The following is a 19,242-nucleotide window of genomic DNA, read 5'->3' as shown; positions in this document are numbered from 1 at the left end:
CTCTAGCAAATTCAGACATACCAAGCTATCCCAAACTCATGCTTGCCACATTCATTCACATCAGTCTCAGCAATTCATAATAATTTGGTACCATCTCAACAATGCACACCACCTGAATTGCCAAATTTCAAATAAGTTGAGCCATTCCAACCTCTCATAGCCACTCCCAACCTCCCAACCATCGTACACTCAAGCAAAAGCTGTCCTGCTCCCAGAATCCTCTAGCAAATTCAGACATACAAAGCTATCCCAAACTCATGCTTGCCACATTCATTCACATCAGTCTCAGCAATTCATAATAATTTGGTACCATCTCAACAATGCACACCACCTGAATTGCCAAATTTCAAATAAGTTGAGCCATTCCAACCTCTCATAGCCACTCCCAACCTCCCAACCATCATACACTCAAGCAAAAGCTGTCCTTTGTCCTCCTCTTTCCACATCCTACCCTACTTGTTTCCTACCCCACTTCAGCCCCTTTCCCCTTATCTGTCCAAGTCTTTGGTGGTTCTAGCTCAGTTTTCCCAAACATACACAAGTTTTTGGTAGCTTTGCCTCTCTCCATACTTCCCCTATCCCGTGTCTCTCTGGCTCTTTCTTCACCTGCACTCTTATCTTAGTGTATCCACTGGTGACTGGCAAGGTCACTGCTACCATTTGCCTTCTCACATGTCCCTCCTAAGACTGGCTGCTCCAGATGGTGCCAAAAGAACAGAGAGGAGGCTGACAGGTAGACGGGTGGGCAGACTGAGAAGGCCCAGTAACTATTTACTCCTCAGAAGAAGTAATTTCCTGCAGTGAAAATAGGGATTTACCAGCTTTCCTCACCTCCTGTTCCTGCTTCACAGCTCCTTCTTGTGCCACTTGATACTTCAGAAAGATGGGCAGGCCTTGAAGCTTTATACTTTTCCATATGATTGTAGAAGCAACTGCAGGGCCCTGACCCTCAGAGAGGCTGCTGGTATAGGATTTATGCCTAGCATGTGCTGTTTAGCTGATGTGTAACTGTTGTGATAATGGGGTCTACACATGTGCCCTAATTGTGAGTTTAACTGTAGAAAGAGTGAAAATTTATGTAGTGCCACAAGGGAATCCCACAGGAATTGGTTCTTGGCCTATGCTTTTGACCATTTTTATCAATGACCTGGATGAAAACCTACAATCATCACTGATAAAGTTTACAGATGACCAAAAAAAAAAAAATAGGGGAGTGGTAAATAATGAAGACGATGGGTCACTGACTTAGAGCAATTTTGGTAAGCTAGGTGCAAGCAAACAATATATGTTTTAATATGGCTAAAAGCAAATGTATACATCAAGAAACAAATAATGGAGGCCATAGTTACAGAACAGGGGACTCTATCCTGGGAAGGAGTGACTCTGAAAAAAGATTTGAGGGTCATGGCAGATAACCAGCTAAATATAAGCTCCCAGTGTGACCCAGTGGCCAAAAGAGCAAATGTGATCCTGGGCTGCATAAACAGAAGAATCTTGAGTAGAAGTAGAGAAGTTATTTTGTCTCTGTTTGACACTGATGCAGCCAGTGCTGGGATACTGTGGCGATTTCTGGTGCCCACAATTCAAGAAGGATGTTAATAAATGGGAGAGTGTTCAAAGAAGAGCCATGAGAATGACTAAAGGATTAGAAAATATGCCTTCTAGTGAAAGACTTAAGGAGCTCAACCTATTTATCTTAACAGAGAAAGTTAAGGAGTGGCTAGATTATAGTCTCTATAAGTATCTACATGGGAACAAATATTTAATAATGGGCTCTTCAATCTAGCAGAGAAAGGTATAACATCATCCAATGGCTGGAAGTTGAAGCTAGACAAATTCAAACTGGAAATAAGGCATAAATGTTTGAGTGAGAGAGTAATTAACCACTGGAACAATTCACCAAGGGGTGTGGTGGAGTCTCCATCACTGCAAATTTTTAAATCAAGATATGCTCTAGGAATTATTTTGAGGAAGTTCTATGGCTTGTGTTATACAGCAGATCAGACTAGATGATCACAATGGTCCCTTCTGGCCTTGGAATCTAGGAATAACCTACAACATCTAATGAGGAAAAATTTAAAAAGCAAGACAGACTGATTTAGTCCAAACTAAAATGTCCACTGATATAACTCAAGAACTGTGCTAACTGTGCTCTTGTTTATCAAGCGATGTGTGGAACCAGAGATCAATGAACCAAAATTGGTATGCTGACAACTAGGCCAACGGATGGACCATATAATGAGAGAACTGGCTATTTAACCCATCATGCCCTTTTGGTGTCCTTAAAGAAACTCTGGAAAAAAAATTAGCTGTTGGAGCAAGATTCACTGTCATGGTTGACACTCCCACCATCTCCTGGTCCCCCAGCCTTAGGGGACTCAGTTATTCTGATCCTGAGAGATGTCCTGACCAGACCAGGCCAGAGAGGGGGACCCAGATACCACTGAGACCTCTGCTGGAATTCAGCCAGAACCAACCACTACCTGGGATGTGAGAGTTCTGCCTACCTCCCACCCCCCACGTCCTTTTCTTCCCCACATTATTTTTTCCTCTTTTCTATCTCTCTCCTATTTCCTTCCATATAATAAGGGTCTGGATTAGTCAGACAAAATGGCATATTTTGCAACACAGCTGTAAGCCTGTGACCAGAAAAAGGCAGCTAAATGTAATACTTGAAATTACCTAATGATGGTACAAATTTGCCGAGTCTCAGAGTGACTAGTAAAACCGTGTGCTGTGCCTTCCTGCACTGAGGCTGCAAGTGAAAGTCAACACCAGAGACAAAAGCCGTATCTTCTGTCTTTGCTATTCTTTTATCTTCCCTGGTGTGTGTTTGTTTTGTTTTGTCTTGTCTTCTTAGGAAATTGGATCAGACTTTAACAGCAGTGGCAATAACAACAGCTCCAGCTCATCATAGTTAACTTTCTCTTCCCCCCCCCCCCCCAAAAAGGATAGTTATTACTATCTTTGCTACCATCTAAAAGACTGTCAGACAAGGTGTGGGTTTTTTCCTTTTAAAAACTCTCTCCAACTAAAGGGAAAGGAACCAAAGGATGTAGTTAAAATGAAAGTCTTACTTAATGCTTCACATTTCAAATGCTTTCCCTATTTTTCCTTCTTTTCTGTATCGGAATAAAAGATTAAAATGACATGTTTGCAATGGTACTCAGCAGGCTAAGCTCTCTGTATGCCAAACCTTGTTTAAAACTGGGTTAACACCTTTAATTCTGTGGGCCCCTTTATTCCATCTAAATGAATACAACTGAACTAACCACCAGAGTACCTTAGGGTACGTCTATACTTACCTCCGGGTCCGGCGGTAAGCAATCGATCTTCTGGGTTCGATTTATCGCGTCTTGTCTAGACGCGATAAATTGATTCCGGATCGATCCCAGAAGTGCTCGCCGTCGACGCCAGTACTCCTGCTCCGCGAGAGGAGTACGCGGAGTCGACAGGGGAGCCTGCCTGCCGCATCTGGACCCGCGGTAAGTTCGAACTAAGGTACTTCAACTTCAGCTACGTTATTCACGTAGCTGAAGTTGCATATCTTAGTTCGAAGTGGGGGGTTAGTGTGGACCAGGCCCAAGTCTCAAATTGTTTCCAGCATGCTTCTAGAACTAATTCACTACAAATCTTTGGGCTAGATTGCGTCTTCAAGTAAAAAGGGGCAACAGAGAGCAGTCCAAGAACAATCCACAGAGAGACCGTGCCTTCAAGAGTGCTGCTCCCTGTGTATGTGGAGTGCAGAGTCCAGCCTATCCATTAGGATAGAGTAGATTATTCCTCCTTACCAGCCGCTTTTTGGAGCATTGCTCCTGAGGATGCAGGGAGCAGCGGGATGGCTATTGTGAGGGGCCCCTATGTGTCTGTGAAAGAGTGGGGAGAATTTCTTGTTTACACCTCTGCAGCCATGCAGGAACAGGTCAAAACCCGGGCTGATGATAGAGATAAATAAATATTGCTGAAAACACTGTTCACTGTCCAAAAGCTCACTTTTGGTGCTGGGTTAGTGTTGCAAACTGCTCTGCAGAAACCAGTATTGAAGCGTCCCACCTCAGAGCAAGTGGAAAACTCCAAAAAGAGAAAAACATGCCACTCCTGTTTTTTTCCCGATGGGATCACTTCATGTTTGAGCTAAACAGACAATTTACAGTTGACTTATTCAGTAGCATAACCTTGGTTATTACGAACGCAGCAGACAAGATGTTAGCAAGAACCTGGGAGACTGGCATCCATATTTTGGCTATAGTTAATATCCTTTATAGCTTGCTATTTCCAATTTTAATTGAATTTGAAGCTGCTTTAATCTGGGCTAGTAGCCTACAGCAGTAATCTAAAACCAGTGAGACTCCTGTAAGCTTCTCTTGTGAAATACACACACATATATATCCCAGACAGTGCTGTGCTGGAAAGAAAATATATCAAACTATATCGCTCCTCTGACAATGCAGCTAACCCTATTTTATGTGGTGTAAGTGTATTAACCATATAGATCGGAGTAGACTAGGAAAATGGCCTGTATGTTGACAATGATAGATTCCCAAAACTGCAGAGGAGCCAGTCACAGCAGAAGCTGCCAAAGCAGGGACTGTTGCCCTTGAGGGGAAGGGTAAAATGGGGCCCAGCCAGGACCACCCCTCACCAGAGTACTGCCCTGGGCACAGTACTATGCAAGGGAGCTTTTCTTTCCATTTAGCAGATCACCTTCTAAGACAATACAGCCAAAATCATCATCATGGAACTAACATGTCTGATGCCATCACATTGTTCACTCTGCTTGTGTGTTCTACCTCTTCCCACACACTGTGTCTTGTCTATTTAGATTGTAAGCTCTTTGGGGCAAGGACCTTCTATTACACTGCCTAACATAATGGGCCCCCATTCTGGGTTGGTCCTCAAGCATTTTCTGAATAAACATAATTCACAGTAATAATATTCCCCTCAACTGGCACTGAAAACACTTTAATTGACAATTTTGACAGGATACGTTTTTAAGCGAAGTTACAAAAAACGCAGTTGCCACATTGTCCCAACAGGTCTCAGTCAGACTGTCAGGAATGGTGCTGAAAATGTGTCTCTCCCTTCTATGCCAGCAGTTAAACCATTTTCAACTCCTGAGTTGTTGGGCAGGGAGGATCCACTGCCAGCAACGGGTCTTTATGGTTTTCCTGGAGGAGCTAGTCAATCCCTTCAGATTCAGAAGTTGTGCCAAATGGGCAGTACAATGTATTGGCATATCGTGGATTTAAACTTGGGTTCTTGACTCAGTCCTAACGTCAACTGGAAGAAAAAATGGTTTGTGAGCCTCTTAAGGGTGGGCAGCAGAGTCTGACCTAGAGGACCTAGAGGACCTCTGGGTGGGCATGGGAAGGAATAAGATGACAAAAATATTACTGACCAGTCTAAAATAAAATGTTGAAGTCTAGAGTTGTGTGCGGTAGTCTTAGCATGGGATTGTGTAAGAATCAATATTTCAACAGCTCATTCATCTCAGAGAAGAGCTGATACAAAGCTGGGCTGCTTTTCATTTTAAAAAGAAATCTCTATTACCAGAAATGCCTATAAAACCGATAAAGCTGGTTATAAGGCTCACATATCTTTACACACATTTATTCAGTTTTATTTCCTGAGTGTAGGCTATAAATCAAACTACCAAACCCTTTTTGAAAAACTGAGTTTTACTCAGGCTATTATTTAAAAGGGAGGGGCAGGGGGGAGAATGACCTCTCTCTACATCAGATATTATGAAATGCTGTTCATATTTCAAATAATATGATTTACAAGTTCTGCTTGTGGAGTTAAATTTAATAAAAATGAGACAAGATGCATGAGCCTCATAAAAAAAAATTATCTGGATCTTCTGAAGGAGAGGCTCTACCTTGTTTAATATCAGCTATTCTGTATATTTTGCATGCAGTGAGCCAAATTCTCTGCTGGGGTTATTGATTGACTTCAGTGAAGTTACTGACCTCAATGGACTTAGCCCCACCATAGATTTTGACCTAATATCTTAAAACTGTTGACAGACAAACTGCATAGTTACCTCTCATCACTTTCTTGTGGATTTCTGATTCAAAACCTGACTAATTTCCAGTAGTTATGTTACAGAGGGGGAAAGAAACATGAAATCTTGAGTTGAGCTACTGACTAACTTTTTTTCCTTTGATAATTTAATTGCACAAAGAAAGATTTTTTTAAAAAAGTGTAAGGAGATTTGTCATTATGTATTTAACTATATTACTACTTTTATGGCTACAACTGTTAATATTTGGAAGTACCTGTTCTGTCTAGGGGGGCTCCAGAGAGCCTATAATTAAGTTGTCTTGTCTGGAGAGTCCCCAAAATAAGCTTTTAATTTTATATTTGGAATTCCACATTTTGAATTACTATACGTGCAGGATTTTTGTTGATGTGTTTGAATTTAATCTGTTGAAATCTCAGGGTTATGAGACAGTCTGTGAATACACTCATATTTTGAAGGCCTGGAGGACAGGTTTGCAAGCAACATAATTTGGCCTTGATTTTTTTTTTAATGATTTTGTGCCCTTGTCCTTCACCTTTAAGGTTTATTTTTATTATTCACTCCAATTTTGGGTGTATTCTGAGTTTATCATGATACACTGAACATGTGTTTATTAATAGAGCTGTTTAGAAACCAGAATTTCCATCCTGTGGGAAATTCTGATATTTTGAAATTTGTTTACATCCTGAATTGAGCAAAAAAAGTTGAAATACTGATTATTTTTTTCCCACAGAACAGAAATTCTAAAACATTTTAATCTGGAAATGCCAGAGTGTTGTTCTGACATTTTCAATCAAAACAAAATGTTGTGATATTCCTGAATTGAAAATTCTTCATGTTGGTTTTGTTCTACATTAATCTGTGTCCCCTGTGGTGTGGAGTTGTAGCTTGGGTTCCTTATGCCTCATTTCCTGTGTTGGAAGGAGTCCCCGATGGACTACAACTCCCATGATGTACCATGTCACGTGACTCCCATAATACACTGTGGCATCTTAACCAGAGAGGAAAAGGGAGTGCATTATAAAAGTTGTAGTCCAGACAAGACGACCGTCCATAGAGGAGAGTGGGACATGAGGCACCGCAGCAGCTCAGGCAAACACAGGTTAATGTTAGACTGACCCAAAATGAAACATTTTGATTTGGTTCAACCTGACCCAAAACAAAACTAACTACTTCATTTTGATTTTCCTGATGAAAAACCCCAAAAGTTTGCAGAAAACGTTGATTTTATGGAAACTGCATTTTGATGGAAAATTCCTGACCAGCTCTGGTCATCAACATTTATGCTGAGCAACAGAACACTATTGCTGGTATCTACATGCATTTGACTAGGGTTACCATCCGTCCATATTTCCCCGGACATGTCCGGCTTTTGCGTCTCTAAATAGCTGTCCGGGAGGAATTGGTAACAAGGTTAAAATGTCCGGGGTTTTTTTCTCCCTCGCCTCCCTCCCTCCCTTCCATGCAGAGTGAGGCTGCTGATTGGGCGGCTGGGCTGATTGAGCTGCTCCCATTGACCTCCAGCAGCCAGAGCCCTCCCCTGCTCCCCCCTCCCTCTGTCTGCAGCCCTGTGTAACACACAAACCAACCCACCGGGCAGCGTGTTTTGCCTACACGTGGAGCCAGAATGGTAAGGGGAGTCCAGGGGTGGGGCAGTCAGGGAGCGGGGGAGTGTTGGATGGGTCCCTGGCCTCCACCTGCCACCCCCCTCCGCGCGTCCCCGCCCCCCGTGCATCCCCCCTCCCTGCCTGCCTCTCCCTTGCCTGCTTGTACTGCCAGAGCCAGCAGCAACTGCTGTCTGCTGCCCCGGGTCCTAGCGTCCCCCATCCACTAATGGGAAGACAGGCTGCCCTTACCCTGCCCTTCCACCCTAGCCCTGAGCCTCTCCAAAGCCCCAAATCCCTCAGCCCCAGCCCTCATCCCCCCCACACCCTAATCCTCTGCTCCATCCCTGAGCCCCCTCCTGCATCATGAACCCTTCATCCTCAGACCCACAGCCCTCACCCCTGCATCCCCTCCTATCCCCAAACTCCCTCCCAAACCCCCTCCCTCTTCCCACACACCTCCTCCTGCCCTCAAACTCCCTCCCAAAGCCTGCACCCCCTCCCTTTGCACCGCCTCCCACCCCCAAACTCCATCCCAGAGCCTGCACCCCTCACCCCCTTCTGCACACCCACCCCCTGCCCCAGCCTGGAGCCTGCACTCAGCACCCAAACTCTATCCCAGAACCTTCCCCCCTGCATCCCTCCTGCACCCTAATCCCCAGCCCAGGACCTGCACCCCAGACCTCCAACCCCCCTCCCAGAGCCTTAGGCAGGTGGGGGAGGGGTTCTGGGCACCACCAAAATTTCTACAACCCTGCCACCCATGCGAGTGAATAAGGGTCGGGGCAGTCAGGGGACAAGTAGGGTTCTAGGGGAGCAGTTAGGGCAGGGGGTTCTCAGCAGGGGGCAGTCAGGGGACAAGAAGCAGGGGGGGTTGAGGTTCTGAGGGGGGCAGTCAGGGGGTGGGAAGTGGGAGGGAGTGGATGGGGCGTGGCTAGGGCGGTGCTCCCTCCCCCCAGTGTCCTCTTTTTTGATTGTGGAAATATTGTAACCCTAATTTGACTTCTATCTTTACTCGAAACACTGTTCATCACACTGAGTACTTGTTCCACTGGACTGATTGTTCCTGGTAAATACAGAGCAAATCCCAATTGGTGTAGAACTGTCTCGAACAAACATCGTTGTTTTTAAGCCTTTACTATCACCACTCACAAAACCACTCTGACATGATGAAAAACAAGATAATTTCAGGCCCCTTAGGGAAGTTCCTGGGACACCAGGTCATCATTTGAAAAGTGGAACATATGGTCATTTTATGTCTTCTGGTTTTGATTGTGTCACTTTCCAAAGTGCTTGTTCACAGATAACTCACTGCTAGAGAATAGCAAATGGAACGCCAATTAACCTTGCAAACCAGCCAGCTTTAAAGGGTCCATGCTGTTGGAGTATAGACATTGTGAGTAAAATCCTGGCCCCACTGAAATCAGTGGTAAAACTCCCATTAGGATTTCATATAGAGTTGGTTGGAGAAACATTGGCAGAACCATATTGTGTCAGAAAATTCAATTCCACCAAAACCAAAATATTTTGCAAAATTGGGTTGATGTCACTGGAATTTCTATTTGGAAGAAAACTGGGGGGGAAGTTCCAATGAAACATTTTGATTTTTTATTTGGAAATGACTTTATTTTCAATTTTTTTTACTGTATTTTGTTTTATTACATGTAATACAAAATAAGTTTAAAATCAACAAAAGCAAGACATATCGATCACAAAACAAAAAATGTTCAGAATTGTCCTTGGTGGAGAATTTTGAAGAGGTTCAGGTTTTGTTCTGATTTGGAGCAAAACCTGATTTTGAAATCTCAAAATCCTTTGCAAAACGGAACTTTCATTCTCCACACAATTCTAACTTTACCTTTTCAATTTAGCCAATCTGCAAAGCTAGTTAACAGCCTTCACTGCTCTTCAGTTTTGGGAAGCCCAGAGCAAAACCTATTTCAAACCATGGTAATTAAACACACTTTCAAGAGATCACATTAGTTTCAACAACGTCACCTTTAGAAGCTCAGATACTATGACAACGGGGCATGGGGTCTAGACAGACAGACAGACTATTCCCAAATGTGCCTCGCCAGAAAGAACACAACAGCTCACATGGATTCCAGCTCAGTCCATGTGCATATGTAACCCACACACCACCTGGGTGTGGTGCTCTATCCCCTCTAGTGGGACCGAGACCACTTAGAGATTAATGAGTCTGCTACAGCCTTAGCTAATTGCCCTGTAGCTTTTAGTTCATGCAGTAGAGGCTCATGCATTTACCTCTAGAGGTCCCAGGTTCAATCCTACCTGCTGACCAGGGGTCTGTCAGTGTTACATATGCACTAAGATGATTAGCCCTTTAAAATTCATATGCTAATTTGCAAAATGTACTTATTGCAGCCTGTAGGCACATACACAACAATGTGAAAAAAAACAAAATTAACATAAACAATTTCAACTCAAAAGAACTAAAAACTGCCAGAACCAAAAAAAGAAATGCTAGTTCTTGTCAGCTACTTTCCACCATTAGTATAGTGAAAAATTTACCTACCAGAGGGAACCCTGCTAATCAGCCATGTGAGTTGTAATTAAAATGGAAACTTATTTCATGTAGATTAGTATTGCATCAAACTGCAAGTGATAATATATTGAACAGATTGCTCATTTCACAGGTGATCAATGAAAATTCCATTATTTTAAGACATATTAATACTTAGATCACAGAATACATTTAGCAGAAACATTCCTTTCATAGTTTCAATGTTCTATTTAATAATTTGTTACTTTTTTATTAAATAACCATGCTGTAACAGAGGACTGTATCTGTGTATACACTAATCTGAAACAAAAAACAACATTCTTATGACAGACATACAGATGTTATTTTTATTGGTGCCCTCAAAATACAATAAACAAAAAGGTCAGGACTGAAGTTAAGGAGTGGGATAGCTTATGAGCTTCAGACAGAAGTGTATTACACAAACAATGTTTGTAATATGGAACAAACTACAAAAGCCTGCGATTGTTGAAATTTGAGACATCCAGTAGAAGGCATGCAGAATACATTTAGGATTCTGGAAGCATGCTGTCTATGCAAAGGCCAACTAAACTTTGTCCAGTGAACAATGGTCCAATGCTTAGTGCACTAGCCTAGTGCAACCCAGTCTCCCAAGTAAGTTCCTGCTCTGCCACAGATTCCCTTTGTGACCCTAGCCTCAATGTAGCTCACTTCTCCATCTGTAAAATGGGGATAACACTTCCATATTTCACAGAAGAGTTGTGAGGATAAATACATCAACAATTATGAGGTGCTCAAGCACTGCAGTAATGGGGACCATATAGGCACCTTAGATGGATTTTTATACTCTATGAGCCAATTTTAGATCATCGTTAAACATTTTTCTCATGCAGGTCTTTTTGGATTTTTGTGGTCTCTCTTTGACCCTGAAATTTTCTTGTATTTTATAATATTAAACTTCTCTAGCACAGTTAGGGCAATAGCTACACAGGATATATATCATGTGAATCCTCAGATCATGAGATTATAGTCCCAGGAGTGTCATAAGAACAGATTAATTATTTATCATAAAAACCTGTCATGAAAATGAATACATTTTGTGGTATTGCCGGTTCCCAGTTTTAATCTGTGTCACGAAAAAGAACAATAATGAGAAGAGGAATTTGTCAGGCATTATAATTCTGTGATAAATCAATCTCACTGTTATGAGATCAAAACCTGGCATACAATTTGTTTCACAACAGATGTTTGATCTTTGGGACTGATCCATTATTAATATTGCTAAAGTTTCTTGTAGCTTATACTGTCTAATAGTCCAATTAAGAGAAGGTTCTGTCCTAAACAGGGATCACTTGGATATATATATACGGTTGGGTCTTTCTTAAAAATGAACTTTGGGCCAAATTCTCTGCTAGTATAAATGGGTACAGCTCTATTGTGCCATATATACCAGAAGAAATACTGGCCCTTAGCGCTCACGAAAGGTGACAAATTGACAACAAATGGATCAGATCTCACTCCATTATTTACTCATGCAGATACTGAATGAGCAAAATGAGAGCCAAGAGATAGGTTGGTTGTCCATACAGTCAGCTAGTCTTTGGCCTCTCTGTCAAGACAGCCAAGAACTGTAACAAGCCTGCGTAGGCCTTGCTGGAGCCCTAGGCATGGCTAAACAGTATGAACCGAGGCTATGAATTAGGGTAGGGCTTGTTAGAATAGGAATATTGGGTGTCAGCTAACCAAGTAAGTGCATTCCTGACCTGACAGGATGGAACAGAAACAGAGTTCTCAAGTAACTACGTAAACACATTCTTAAGAGATGGTACAAGAACACACTGATCTCTCGTAAAGGTAAAGAAGGGATGGCAGGATAATGGATGAGGATGTTACAGTCAAACTACCAGGTATAAGGATAAGGGTGGCAACTAACAACACCTGGAGTGTAATTCATAACTTGTTTGTATCAATGTATAAAAAGGAACAGTCATAGGAGAGACATATTTGTACTAGTCTAGGGGCCAGCATCCAGGTGTGCTGATTGAACTGGAACCTTGTCATGGGCGTACATGTTAGTGTACCTGTAGCTCCTATGGGACACTATTATTGTGCTTTGTCGACAATAAACCTTGCTGAGCACCTTTGCCACTGAACCAAGCCTGTGGTCTCTCTTTATGACTAACATTGCAGTCTGCTGAATCAACATGTTGCACTCTCTGCTAGTGCAGCTAACACCAGAGGTCCAAGGAAAGCAACACTAGCAACACTCCGAAGCACAAACAACAGCCTGTTTGCCCCATGGACACCTGCAGAGCAGGTGCTAAGTGAAGAGCTATGAAAAGGCAATGACTTTTGATCCCTACAGCAACTAATCCAGGTTATTTTCAGATCAGAGGTGAAAAACTTGCATCCCATCGCCAGTGTCCTGAGACATAAGCAATACAGTTTATGAAGTCACCAGAGGTATATCTGATCTACTCATTATCCCTTTGCCAAAAAATTCTCAGATCCACCATGCGAGGCTGGGGCACTCACATACCATAAAGGCGGAGATCATGAAAGTAGCTGGGGATGGATAGATGTTTGAATGCTATTCCCAGCCATTAGTTCTGTTTCCAAAACAGAAGAGTACTTTGTGGAATGACAGAGATTCTATTACCCATGAAGCTAGGACAAGTCAAACAGTAAAATACTTTCTCTACTGCCATATCTATGAAAATATTTGAATCATCACTGGAGTCAGGCCACCTCCTTTTGAACTTTCCACCTGTTGAACGATACCTGTTATTCTCCTTATTTCCAAACTACTGCAACTCCCAGCTACATTCAAATGTCATATCGCTATCTTTATTATAACAATGGCTGCCCACAACATCCATTATTCTCGGTCTTATGAAGTAAACATCCAGAATAACTGAGTAATTTCTACAATGTACCAGAGGAGAAAACAGCCATTTCACCTAGTAGAAAATGGTCCTTAAAAGACATTAAAAAGGAGAGAAGCTTCTGGGGATACTGTAGTTGGCATTGGCAAGATGAGCTAGGGAAGGGATGGCCCATTGAGTGAGAGAGAGAGAGAGAGAGAGAGAGAGAGAGAGAGTGAGTGAGTGAGTGTGTGTGTGTGTTATTTATAAACTGCATCTGATCCAGAATTTTAGTCTCATGGGCTGCCTAGTTAACTCTACTGAGACAAAAAGCTTTTCGTTCCTTTAGTTTCAGCTGCATCAACAGACATGCTTTGAGCTAGGAGCTATTTTATCCTTATAAGTGTTCACAATATGGTTTCAATATACCATAATCTTGTAATCAAACTCCTAGCAAAACTAGTATCAAAGAAAATAATAAACCATGGGAGACCAAGTTTTTTTAAACACAGTTACTGTAGCAATTTAGAAAGAACACACACCAGAAAGTAAAAAAGGCAAATTATGATGTTTAACCATTCCAACATGAAAGGGCACCTTTAAAATATTTATAGCGGCAAAACTACAGAAAAAAATTAAATAGCTTCAAAAAAAAGTCTCCAAGAATCCTTTCAAGATTTCAACTCCCAGCAATTTGAATTGGTTCAGCAATAAGGAGACAATAGGAGCCTGATAAAATGTTAAAGGCTTGCTTACCACAGATTGACTAGGAAGGGATGCTCAAGGCCCTGCATGATCTGTAGCTCTCGAAAGACATTCCGGACTTCATCTCTCTCAATACACTTTTGTTTATTCATGTATTTCATGGCATACATTTTCTTGGTGTCTCTCTTCTGCACAATGCACACCTAATAGACAGCAAAGTTAAAAACAGAAGTTTCACAGCTGCTACCCTTTTGGAATCACAGAAAAATATAACATTGTGACTTTAAAAAATATCCTTCTTCAATAATGATGATGATTACTCTAAGACTCTGAGGAGGAATAAATGCTGGTAACCAGTAGGATCCTGAGTGAGACCTCAACTTAGCTTTTATATAGCACTTTTCATTACTAGATTTCAAAGTACTTTACAAAGGAGATATCATTATGTCCATTTTACAAATGGGGGAACTGAGGCACATAGAGGTGATGTGACTTGCCCAAGGTGATCTAGCAGGCTAATGGCAGAGCCAGGAACAGAACCCAGTCTGTTCTTGAGTTCCAGTCCAGTGCTCTGTCCACTGCCACACTGCCTCCTTTAGTTTAAAGCAGCAGTCCCCAAACTATTGAAGGCCACGCCCTTCCCTTATCCCTGTCCCTGCCCTGCCCCTCCCCCTGAGTCACGAGTGGGATGTGGCTGGGGGAGTGGGGCACAATGTGGACATGGCTAAGAGGGCCAAAGCTGGGGCCACAGGGATGGGGATGGGGCTGGGAACAGGGCCAGGGTCTGAGCGGTGGCCAGGGGCCAAAGCAAGAGCGGAGTCACAACTGGGCCACGGCGGGGGCCAACCGCCAGGACCACAATCCGGTGCAGCTTCATCACTCCTGGCCTCACCCTGCCCCCAGCCTCAGCCCCAGGTGGGAGTGGAGCCCCACCAAGGCTGTGGACAAGGCCAGGCGTGGAGCTGGGAACGTGGCTGCAGGTGTGGCTGGAGCAGAGCTCAGGGCGGGGAGGGGCTGGATGGGGCACCCTCCACACCCCCAGGCCCTCCACACTCCCCACAAAGGTCCTGCCATGCCGCTGTAGGAGGGCACGCCCCATACTTTGGGAACCTCTGGTTTAACAAAAAGATTGTCCAGTGTCCTCATTCACACAAGCACATGCACATACCTGGACTATAATATAATAATCATTTCCTTGGATAATGAGCCACAAAAGATCATCTAAATATCAGAGCTATTCTCCAACTATTGTTAAGGGAAAGATGATCTTGCTCATACTGGACTATCAAAGATTTTAAGGCTGAAAGAGATCGTTGCAATCATCTAGTCTCAGGCCATAAATCACTTTGCTTTGGTTTCTTGTACAGCCTTATTGACTCAAAGAGTAAAACAAACTAACGCAAAGTGATAATCTAGTCAGTGTAAGCAGAGACTAGCTTAACTCTGATCTGTGTAAAACTGGACTGACAGCCATATTTTTAAATAGCAGGCATTTCTAAGAACCACTCTGAAATTCCATTTGTGGTAACATTGGAATGTGGGGTTAAAATGTATCTGGGCCTGAAAGCAGTGAGTGATCTCACATTCACAACAAATGCTAAATACTGCAGCAAAACAATGTGGGCTAAGGATAGACTGAGAAGCTTTCCCATTCAATGCTCTTGTTCCTGCAGGCTTTTCTAAAGTCACCCCCTCGAAGGTGTTCTAACATACGTTTTGCTAGAATTTACCATGTTATTCTTATTTAGTATTTGTATAACAGTAGCATGCACGGACTCCAATTGGAATCCAAGTCCCATTCTACTAAGCACTGTACAAATGCATAAAACATTCTATGAGAACTTCACCCATGCTTTAGCCAATTGTCTGGGTACACTGCAAGAAGGACAGGAGACACTTGTTATGGATTTTAATCAGGCTGAGACTATAAAATCAATTCTTCGGGGCTTCCACCAGCCCTACTTTGTTTCCATCCAAGTCCCCCAGCCGACCTATGACTTGGACCTTACCATCCACCACCCTCGTAAGAGGGTTAAGGAGAGCTATGAGAACGGGGGGTTGCCTCCCTGCCGTACCAATCAGAGGAGTCCCCAACCCCCTCCCCCATTCTGTTCCTTTATCCAGTACCTCCTTTTAAGTCCTTTACCAGGCCATTTATCTGGTCACTGGCTGCCTTCCCTATGGAGTACCTGCACTGGACATCTGCCCCACACTTACAAAATAAGTTGCGACATATGGCCTACCACCTTTTCTTCTCACCAGAAAAGGTCCTCCCTCACACCTGCTGTGGGGAAGTGAAAAAAACCTCACTCCACCGAAGCCAATTCAGGTGGTGCAGGAAAAATTCCTTCCCAGTCCCCCTTTAAAAGGAGCAACTAGCATAATGCCCACAGCAGGTCCTAACCCAGCCTCCCATTCGCCTCTGCTAGGGGAGGGAGGGAGGGAGGGTGCTGGCTACCTTTCTGCAAGGAACAAAGAGACTTGCCCCACCCAGGTTTCATACCTTTATTCCAGGGGGGGGAGGGAAGGGAGATTGAGTCATTGCTGGAAAGCTGACCACCAAGCACTTTTTTACAACAGTTTCTGACCTCCTTCCTCCACTATCACCACCACAAAGCAGAGCTGTCCTTCCTGAGTAAGCCCCAGACAAACTCTGCCCCACCTTAGTTGTGGTGCAGTCATTTATACCACATAAAATGGATGGAGGCCGGGGGAGCCTCTGACATACTCTTGGGGGCCCCTGCGGGGCTCGGGGCAAATTGCCCCACTTGCTCCCTCTGGGCGACCCTGGCAGGAACCATTGAAGACAGCCATAAGGCTGCCTTCTGAGTAAGCCTAGCCTGTCCTAGCATAGGGAGTATCTTCTGGGGGTGGAAGGGCATGTCAGAGATGGGGCCAGAGGAGAGACAGTGCTGCAAAGATTATAAGCAGTGCTGCATCCCATATAGCAGCCCGAGGAGGCTGCCATAATTTAGGCTCCCCATGGCTAACTTACACCAGGGTGCTCCAGAGCAGCCAAGGTTTTGGAAGGGGCAAAGATGACTGAAAGTCACTTTAGGACTCCCTCCCTGGAGTGCAGTTTCAGTGCACCAAACAGTTTCACCCACTGCAAGATTCTGGGGGGAAGGACAATCTAAGGGACATTTCGACAATTTTACTCACATTGAATAGCATTTTACACTTCAGTGACTTAAAGGGGAATATCATGAGTAAGGGGATCAGAATCTGGCCCTCAGAAATCATGACATACAAAGAGTAAGGGCAGGAAGAGGAATAGAATCAAATATACACAATTTATATATATTGGCAATTTTTTAAAGATAAAGTGAGTTCCAGCTAACTCCATCTGCTCTTCAAGACATCATAAATTGATGTGATGCCGACAAGAAATCAAACAGAGGTGGGTCTTAAGGACAGGTTCAAAGAAGGAAAAGGTAGTGGCACTAAATCTATAAAGCTCTTTTGCAGAGTGCTCTGGATATTTACTTTAAGTATATGTTTATTTTTAAAATGGCTGTAGCATACAGTAGTTATACCACACAAACTTGATTGAGGAATATCAACTGATGCAGTGGGATGAATAGTCCCTTGTTTATTGAAGATTGGGGGTTGAATGAGGACTAACGCTCAGACCAGAAAGAGACTGAGGCAATATTGGTAAACTGGGAAAGCATCCAAATATCTAAACAAAACATTGTTTCAAACGGAACTTTTTCATTTCAAAAATAAAACACGCTGCTTCAATTTTCCAAAATGTTTTTGAAATGGGAAATGTATTGAAACCGACCCTTTCCTGTGAACAGTTTGTTTTGATGCATTGGCATTTTCTGGTGAAAAACATTTTGTCTAAAAACTCCCAAACATCTCTACTTAAGACTACCTCTACTCCTGTGTGATACTATCACAGCTGTGACCAGTGAAAGTATGGGAGTTACATACCATTAGTTTCAGAAAAAGGGAGCTGCTGGCAAGGTATCTTGCCTTTGGAATCTGTTTCTCTCCCATGATCATCACTGCCCAGAGTTTTCATAGTTCCAGTCACTCTGCAAAACCTATCACTTCTCTTAGGCAACTGCAGGTGAGGGGTGTTAAGAGCATGTGATCTATTTGTTTTGCATTGGAGCTATTATACATATGCGCAGGTACAATATTTGGGCTACAGGATTTTAAAGTGTTTTATAAAATATTGTTTTTAAAATGGTGAGGTGCCTAGGGTTGGAAGATAGGTGCTGGAAAGTCAAACAAAATACTGGTACAGGAAAAAAATTGTGTGGCATTTTAAAGTGTGTTTAAATTAGTATGCATGCTTCAAATCCATCATTACTCAGGAAGAATGGAGAGGAGTCAGAGCAGCTGAACCCTCTAATTTCATTATAATGGTTTGTCACATAAAAGCTAGATTCTGGCCCAGACAGTCCACCCATGCAGGAGCACCTGGGACCTAGTTCCAGATCTGAAGGGATAATGCGAGCTGTATGACCACTGACACCTTCACGCCAAAGCAGGTGGTTGGAGAGTCAGGAAGGAGGGCTGGGGAATGGGTTAAAACCCTGGCAGCACCCCAGTGCTACAGCCAGCAGAGCTGTTATTGACACCAGCAAATTACTTTCCATCCCCTGAGAGGAAATGAGCAACAGGATCTGAGCTGGTGCCTGGAGCCGGCCCTGGGTAGAGCAAGAAGGGTCTGGGTTCCCTTACCACTGCCCACTGACGCTTGTCACTGGACAGTATGGCCCAGATCACTGCCACTAAGTGGTGCTGCCAGGCTCAGACATCGACCCCCTGACAATCCCTAAGGCATTATATGCTATTAACATATAAAGTTAAAGTCAGATTTTCAGATGTGAATAAATACAGCTTCTGATTGCCTTTCTTGATGATAGAAGGGGTCTAGTTATCAAGGAAAACAAGGATGATAAAATTTTGGCTAAACCCATCAGTGATGTATAATGGTGAGCACAATTTTTAAGTGGTTTTTTTTCCTGGTATAGTCAGTGGAAGTCTAATTATTAGTGAAAGAACTCAGGATAACTACAGGCTGAGTGCCAAGATGTCAATACAGCACCACCACAAGCTGTTACTTTTTTTCCCTATTGTTGTTGTTATTCTCCCCAGTTCCCTATATGTGTATGGGAGCATTAAAAGATGGGGGAGGGAAAGTGAGAGGGAAAATGTTCAAACTTGTCCAAGCTCTGTAGGAGTGTAAAAAGCAGGCATTTCAGTAGATTTTCTTGATTCTCAGTCTGAAATTAAGTGAATGCTTATAGAATGCTAGATGCTCCAAACCACATTCCCGATGCACTATGTAAATCAACCAGTAATCGATTTTTTTACTCACCACCCAAAGCCCAGAAGTCATTCACTTACATGAACATTGGCTTACTTTTATTCCTTCCAATCCTTGGCCAGGATTGCAAGGTTTCCTCAGAAACCACCTGTTCTGTTACATTAAGAGCCTGCTTACTATAGGCCCCGTTGAGATTTCTGTGAGACTGCTCAAAAAGTGAGGTGCTACAGTTTAAAGGTGGCAGAAACCAGTCTTAA

General features: G+C 43.1%; 1 protein-coding gene across 3 annotated transcripts in view; it reads right to left on the bottom strand.

Moving 5' to 3' along the window:
- The window catches only part of STK32B (serine/threonine kinase 32B), a 321,652-nt gene that overhangs the window by 200,264 nt on the left and 102,146 nt on the right, over positions 1 to 19,242 (bottom strand). For 2 of the 3 annotated variants that reach the window (XM_042855471.2, XM_008170158.4), the window contains exon 4: positions 13,750 to 13,901. The exons of the other annotated variant lie outside the window; for it this stretch is intronic. In XM_042855471.2, coding sequence (XP_042711405.1) covers positions 13,750 to 13,901 — 152 coding nt within the window. The remainder of the gene's footprint in view (positions 1 to 13,749; positions 13,902 to 19,242) is intronic. 3 annotated transcript variants of the gene reach the window in all.

Source organism: Chrysemys picta, chromosome 5 (assembly GCF_011386835.1).
Source record: "Chrysemys picta bellii isolate R12L10 chromosome 5, ASM1138683v2, whole genome shotgun sequence".
Lineage (NCBI taxonomy): Eukaryota > Metazoa > Chordata > Testudines > Emydidae > Chrysemys > Chrysemys picta.
Note: the sequence above shows the minus strand (reverse complement) of the source record. Positions and strands in the feature narration are given on the sequence as shown.